Source organism: Fulmarus glacialis, unplaced genomic scaffold (genome assembly GCF_000690835.1).
Source record: "Fulmarus glacialis isolate BGI_N327 unplaced genomic scaffold, ASM69083v1 scaffold19847, whole genome shotgun sequence".
In the NCBI taxonomy this organism is placed as follows: domain Eukaryota; kingdom Metazoa; phylum Chordata; class Aves; order Procellariiformes; family Procellariidae; genus Fulmarus; species Fulmarus glacialis.
Genome location: NW_009221532.1, coordinates 5,788 through 13,592, shown reverse-complemented (window position 1 = coordinate 13,592; position 7,805 = coordinate 5,788). Strand labels below are relative to the sequence as shown.

General features: G+C 42.8%; 1 protein-coding gene across 1 annotated transcript; it reads left to right on the top strand.

Annotated features, from left to right (window-relative positions):
• Positions 1-647: 647 nt before the first annotated feature.
• Positions 648-6,201, top strand: PSMD7 (proteasome (prosome, macropain) 26S subunit, non-ATPase, 7; the record flags this gene model as incomplete). The annotated part of the gene is made up of 6 exons (XM_009581154.1): positions 648-739; positions 2,037-2,129; positions 2,992-3,089; positions 3,385-3,465; positions 4,927-5,018; positions 5,717-6,201. Coding segments are annotated over 6 exons (895 nt in total), but the record flags the coding sequence as incomplete, so codon positions are not given.
• Between the last annotated feature and the right edge of the window lie 1,604 nt (positions 6,202-7,805).

Genomic DNA, 7,805 nt, shown 5'->3' with positions numbered 1-7,805 from the left:
GAGAAAAGTCCGGGGGCGGGGAGCGCTCGGGTGCCGTGAGGGGGCTGCCAGCGCCCGTCCTCGGGCCGCCGAGGGCTCGGAAGCGCCGTCCTGCTCGTTAAAACCCGGGTGGGGGAGAAGGGGGGTTCGTTCCTAAAGCTGCAGCTGGCTGAGCGGGGGATAAATCACATCCCTCCAAACACCTAGGGTAATTTGTGCCTAATTTAACCCAATTGCGCCAATTGACAAGCAGTTTTAATGTTAAAAAAAAAAAAAACCTCGCAAGGCAAACAAGCCTGCTATTGTGAAAGCAAACTGTGGGTGACACCGAGCAGTTTAAGAGCTTACTCACTTTCTAGCCCATTGTCCTGCGGAGAGGCTGCAGCGGTGCTTATTTTGGGTCACGTTCCCCCCCTCATTAGCTGCATCGGACCACGTAGTCCTCTTTCTGCATCACTGGGTTGCACGGTTTGGTTCTCAGGGCACCGAAACCCCTTCTTCTAGATGTAAATTAACAATCAGTAATAAAACAATCATAACACCTTTTCTTCTGTTCCAACGCACATCCTGTTTAACTTGCAGAAATTAGACGAAACAGCGTGTCCGCTGTTACCTTTTTTCCCAAATCAGGCTTTTTGTTGTAGGAACTGACAGTCTTTTCCCTTTAGAATAGGAAAAGTTGGAAATCAGAAACGAGTCGTCGGTGTGCTGCTGGGCTCATGGCAGAAAAAAATACTAGATGTGTCCAACAGTTTTGCAGGTGAGTTTGGGTGTCTTACCCTTGTTCAAACCTACGGAATTATTTAATAGATGAATTGCATTTGATTTTTTTTAAGCCACCCTGCCAGACCACAGATTCTTCTCTCCATGTACAAATCAGCCTATATCAAACAAAAAGTGCTAACTGCTGTCAAAAATACACCTATTCCAGCCTGTCTTGTGCTGCATCTTCTCTGTAATATTGTGCAGTGTAGAATGTTTAGGGAGTGCATGTAAACCTCTTTTAAAATGCTGGTGAATATTTTGCTGCATTGGACTCGCTGATCTCTGTTGAGTGATCAGTGTTTCAACATGTCACACAGAAATCACAGCTCTCGGTGCTGATGTGGCTGTTAACCTACTTGTGTAAAGATTTAACGTATGTTTTAGCTCTACTTCTTTTCCTCAGATTTTGTCCAGTTAAATACTAGTTCTTTCCTTAAGTATGTTGTTAATAGTGTTGAAATAGTTTGCTCTTAAATATTTATATGTGATAGTAAAAGTACTTTGTGAATACATGGCTTTTGCTGACCCATTTGTGTTAGTTAGATCACTTCCTTCCCAGTGGGGCTATTCTGTGACAAAGCAAAATTATCCCAGTTCATATATGGAGCTTCACAGTTTATATGGAGTTCTTCTCTCAAGTGTGGACTATCTTTTTTTCCAATTTTTGGAGGAACTTTTTTCCATTTGAGTTGAAAAGAGGTTTTTTTGTCATTTTGACAGCCTTTCAACTATGAAGCTTTTACTATACCTATAAATTAAAAGACTGAGACCAGACCTGTATACATGCTAACTGATAAAATTACTAGTTGCTTACTCAAGGGTAAATAGTCCTTACTTAAAGTGCCTCATTTTGTCCTAGAAGTTTATAAAAGTGCTGATGATGTGTTCTACACTGAAAACTAATATTTCTCTAAGTAGACTGCTGTTGATCAATAAGCTATAAAGTCTGCTGGGATACCCAGTTTACCATATCAAATGTCTGTGCACACTACTGATCAAATTTGCATGTGGGAGGATTTCTCTCTGATGCTTGATGTTGTCCTGAGGATGACCCTCACAAGGCTCTGTATTTCATTCCTCAGTTCTAAACTGTTAGTAATTATGAGACAGCCTCTATCTGAGAGAATGGACCAGCACTGCAGGCTAGCTTGTGCAGCACAGCATTGCAGAACAGTTGAAACTGATGAAACTCTCCTTTACCAGCCAAAGATATCGTAAAACACAGTGTTTCTATAAACATTTTCAGTCTGGAAGTTGGATTCTTAAATATTGGGATTTTGTTTTATTCCTAGTACCTTTTGATGAGGATGACAAGGATGATACTGTGTGGTTTCTAGACCATGACTATCTGGAGAACATGTATGGAATGTTTAAGAAGGTCAACGGTAAGTTGAGGTCTTCTTGCAGGCAGGGTTACTCTCCTAGAAACTTTTGAGACTCTGTATGGGAAAGTGAATTCATAGTAAGGTAGAAAATTAATTGCTTACTTAAGAAGCCACTCCATGCTAATTCCTTGTGTGGCTTCACTTTGGCTGATGGTTTCCATGGGTTGATTTGTGCAAGTAGTTTGTGTTCTTAACACGTTAATTTATACCTTGTTAATTTTCTCAAGTCTCCTGACAGCTTTGTATCTTCAGAATAATTCAGATTTCAGAAATGCTATTATTTCTGGAGAATTTCAAAGCTTTCCCCTCTATTACCAGTTTTATACAGATGTGCCCTGAAATTATTTTTTTTATGAATGTGAATGTTACAAACTTTTAAGTAATGATTCTAATTGCTCTTCACTGCTGTTTTAAAAAATGTCTTCAATGCTCAGTTTGAGACTTTAGAGCTGAATGTTCAGTCATAACTTACATTGCTATGAATTTCCTTAGTGCTGGGAACAATTGTCATTCTCATGATACGGTTTGCACTGCTAGAATTTCTGCATTCTTAGATGTCAGAGTTTCAAGCTGTCAGATCGTGGTATCTGCAAAATTAATAAATGATACGAAATAGTCCAGGTTAGTTAAGTACCTAGAGTAAAGTTATATATGTGATTAGTAAGCTATGGTAAGTAGGTATGATTTGTCACTAGTCATGTCATTGTCTTGCCTACCGTGATTCATTTCCCCCTACTTTACACTCGTCTTTTACACACATCAGATTTTCACCCTTGATTTGCTAATTCAGTCTCTACCTAAACCTTTCTGCTGTTGTCTTACCATGCGATTCTGATTTAGAATCCTTTCTGGTTTTGCTCAGCTAGAGAAAGAATAGTTGGTTGGTACCACACAGGCCCTAAACTGCACAAGAATGACATCGCCATCAATGAACTGATGAAAAGATACTGTCCTAACTCTGTAAGTGCGGCACTTTTTTTTTTTTTTTTTTCTTTTTTTCCCCTCCCTTCCTAAATGGGGGGTCTGGGAACCTTTGTCACTGGTGATACAGCATGTTGAAGACCTGGTAGCTCCAAAATGATTGAGGAACTCAGATAAGAGTCTTTTGAAACAGCTATAGCTTTTCTCAATGCCTGAAGTTAACACCTCTGAGCAGCCAGCGTACCATTGCTGTGGAGTGAAGAGCTGACTTAGGTATTTTTTTCTAGTCCTTGAATGAAACCTGGTTTTCTGAAATGTTTGCTTTTTCCATAAGGTGTTGGTGATTATTGATGTGAAGCCAAAGGACCTGGGGCTGCCCACAGAAGCTTATATTTCGGTTGAAGAAGTTCACGATGTGAGTATTTAACATGTCTCTCTGCCTTTTCCTAGGAAAAGGGTTTCCATTAAAAGATGGCTGTTAGGATTGCCTTATTTTCTGAAGGATGCACATCCTATAGCACATAGTTGCCTTTTACGTATGGGATGTTGCACTCACTAGTGAGGGCCTGTGACTTGCAGCCAAAATCTGCTGAAAGCAGAGGTTAAATCCCAGTCGTAATATAAGCATTGGTAACTAAAGCTTTCATCCACCAATGGTCTTGGAAGAAAAGCTGTGCGTTACTGTTTGACCTAAGGAATTCCACAGTTCCAACTGTCTGCATGATTTAGATGCTTCTTACCTGTTTCTGTCATGTCAGTGGCCATGACGAAAGTCACAGATTGGAGTACTTTTGAGATGTCACTTTTATGTGTCAGCCTGTTTGCAGAAGTGTTCTGAGTAATTGCGTACTTACTCATTTGTGCACCTGCCAGTGCTGAGTAGGTAGGTCAGGCATGAGCCACACTTACTAATCACTTGCAGCACCATGCAGACAAACAACATACAGTAGTGAGTCAGCTTCAGCTTTTGATTTCCAGTTGTTTGATTTAAATTACATTGTGGATGTATATAAAAAGTTTGATCTGTTTGCTTTTCTGAGACCCTCATTATGGAGAAAAAGCTGCTCCTAGTATTGTAGATCTTAGATCTGCAGGATTTGTTCTTAGTTTTGTGAATTCACAGTAGTCCCAGTGGTGGTTTCTATTTACAGCTCTATACTGGTCCAGGTAATGGTTTTGAAAACACATGGGTAGAAATTCAGCCTGTGAATCTTTTAAACATCTTCCTTAATATCCAGTGCATAAATTACAATTTTAATGAGATTGCTCCATATTAGTATTTTTTTTCTGGAACTGCATATGTGCTTCTAACTGGCTGAGAGCAAGTATCAGGATGACAAAAGGTATCCCAAAATTTAATAAGGTTGTATTAGGAAAGAAAGAATTGTGATATTTAGTGAGACTTCCCATTCTACCCACCAGTACATAGACCAGCAAAATACATTAATTGAAAATTACACAGAGCGCAAGAAAGAAGAAATTGCTAGCAACTCTGGGCTTGTGACAGTTGGTAACCTAATTAAATTAAGACAAATCCAACTATATTCTTTCCTTTCTGATTTCTTGTAGTATAACTACTTTGCTAGTTTCATTAATAGTTTGTCATACTCTATCTAAAATTCCATGTTTTTAAAAGGCATTGTGATTCACTTACAAACTTCTCCCCTTAGCTGTGTACTTCAGTCCCCTGATACTCTCTTTTGCCCCATTGCCTCTTCCTGATTCTGTCATGCAAAGAGGCGTCAATTAATCTTACGTGGTTGCCCCACTGTCCGCGTGCGAGACACCTGTACGGGCGAGCTGGTGTGCACCTTTGTACCTGCAGTCAGCTCTGTGCTCAGTCTGACTGTGTCTCCTATGTCCTTGCACCTCAAAGGATGGCACTCCGACCTCCAAGACGTTTGAACATGTGACTAGCGAGATCGGAGCAGAGGAGGCAGAGGAAGTTGGTGTTGAACACTTGCTACGGTAAGCATCTTTAAAATGAGAGTGTTCTTACGAGACTTGCATAGCAGTGAACGCGATCCATCTGGCATCTCCCAGTGCCAGCTTCCTGGGGAAATGCAGATCTTGTTAAACATGCTACTTAAATTCTAAGAGCGTATTCATTTAGCAGTCTTGCTTGGCTTATTCACTCGTTGCTAGTGAAAAGTGTGACTGCCTACTGATGAGATGATGAAAACTACATATTCGTTCTATCAAAGATGCAGAATATTGCATCGTTGGATGCATCGTTCCATGCATTGGAACTCTCTCCAGCCGCTGTGTACCTTACAGAGCAGGACTGAGTGTTGCTGATGGGTCTGTAGCTCCCAGTCAAAAAAAGAGAGCGGTCCCCCTGTACAAACCACGTCGCCTTTTCACCAGTCAGAAATCCTGTTGTTTATTTCTCTCTGTCCCTCTAACTGGTGTTACAAATATTATTCCAAAGAGAACATATGCGCACCACAGGATACAACAGTGATTTATTTTAGATAGACTTTGTAATGTACATCAGTTTGTTCTCATTCTTTGACTTGAAGCATTCATTTCAATTGTACTTCAGCTGTGCTTCAAACTGCTCTTCTTTTTAAGCTGGGGAGATCTCTTAAGTGAGTGCGCCCACCTGTTAATGAGAATGCAAAGTAACATTCTAATGCTGATTCTTTCTGTGGTGGGTGTTCCAGAGATATCAAGGATACAACGGTGGGCACTCTGTCCCAGCGGATCACAAATCAGGTCCATGGCTTGAAGGGACTGAACTCCAAGCTTCTGGACATCAGGAGCTACCTAGAGAAAGTAGCCATGGGCAAACTCCCCATCAATCACCAGATCATCTACCACCTTCAGGATGTCTTCAACCTGCTACCAGACGTCAACCTGCAAGAGTTCGTTAAGGCCTTTTATCTGAAGACCAATGACCAGATGGTGGTAGTTTATCTGGCTTCTCTTATCCGTTCCGTGGTTGCCCTGCACAACCTCATTAACAACAAGATTGCCAACAGGGATGCAGAGAAGAAAGAAGGACAGGAAAAAGAAGAAAGTAAAAAGGAGAGAAAAGATGAGAAGGAGAAAGACAAGGAGAAGACTGATGTCAAGAAAGAGGAGAAAAAGGAGAAAAAGTAAAATGTGTAGGTTTTTTATTTGTAAATTAAAAATCTTGTAAACTAAATCACTTCGATGCTGGGTTCTTTTCTCTTGTTGAAATGGTCAATGCTCTGCTTTCCTCTGCTTTGGTACCTGTTTTTTGTGTCCATCATAGTGTGGCTGGATAGACCTACTCAAACTGGCAGAGCCCCCCAGCCACTGTAGGGCGGACTGGCAGCCTGGGTCTCAGCCCTGGGCAGGGAAGGAGAAAAAGCCAGGGGGAATTTTTTATTGAAATTTTTTTTTAGTGCAGCACTCTTCCCTCCCCCAGTGCTCCTTCAAGGACTTTTAGGCCAACAGCTGAGGATTTCTACCCCATACTGTGTTAGACTTCATGCTATGTACTTGTCTTACCAGGCACTGTGAGTTTTCACTACTGTGTGAGACCTGCTTTATTAGCATCAATTCCTTTTTGAGCTGAGGAGGAGGTGCTGAGTTCTGGAAGCGCCACGGAGTGAATAGCAGAGAGGCTGTTGCTACTGCTAGCTGTTTTCTTCCAGCTGCACCTTGTCCTGGGCTAGTATGATTTTTTTTTTTTCCTATCCTTTCTAGCTGGCCAGTGACAAGATCAGAGTTGGGTCTTTTGTTACCTGACTCTTAAAAAAAAAAAAAAAGATAAAAACTATACTCCTGGCTCATGTGATGCTCTGCAGGGCTGGAAACACAGAGGGGCGAGAAGATGGGATCCTGCTCCAGTGAGGAGGGAAGGCTGTGCGTGGTGCTACCATGGCATGAAGGACGTCTTCCCTTCCTCCCATAAGACATCAGGTCATTACCATATTAGGCTTGCAGCGTGCGTACATATTTGCATTTTTCAGGCCTAATTCATTACACTTAGCCAATTTCATGCAGCGTAGACATCTGTATATTTCGCCTGGTTCCCATTTGCACAGTCCCTAGGCACCTTGTGGCCTGTTGGCATAGCGCAGGTAGGTGGCACATCGCTGCTGTGACAGCTTCCACAGCTCCATGCCAGTGAAGGAACCAGCTTCGCTGCCTCTCTGGGCTGTCAGCTCTGCACAGAGCGCCCTGCCAGCCCACTCTACTCGCTCCTCAAGTTTCGTGGTTAAAACGTGTGGTGGCACCGAAACAGGCTGGCCTCTCAGCAGAGCACTGTGCTGGTATGACACGGGGAAGTGCCGGGGAGCCTCCTTTGCGCAACATCTCTGGGGCAGCCATGCCTATAACCTGCCATCCTGTACCACCTCACCATCCCACACCAGGACAGAGAGTGCAGGGCGTAGGGGCAGGCTGCGCGTCGAGGTGGTTTAGCCTCTGAAGCCGAATCAAAAAGTGGCTCCTAGGAGATGGGGCAGAGGCGGATGTGCCTCTCCCAGGCACAAGGTACCACCAATTCCCCTGCCACCTCCCAGGCCAGGGCCTGAGCTGTGCCCGGGGCTCCAGGTGGACGCAAGCGCTGCATCAGCACGCCAGTGCTAGGAGAGTGCGAAGTGCCAGCAGCCTGCCCACAGCAGTTGAAGCATTTCTTCTGGGATTGGGCTGGCACCGGCTGTGCCACGCTTGGCACAAGTACAGACCATTAAAAAAAAAAAAAAAAAAAAAAAAAAAAAAAAAAAAAAAAAAAAAAAAAAAAAAAAAAAAAACCCCCCCCCCCCACAAACCCAACAC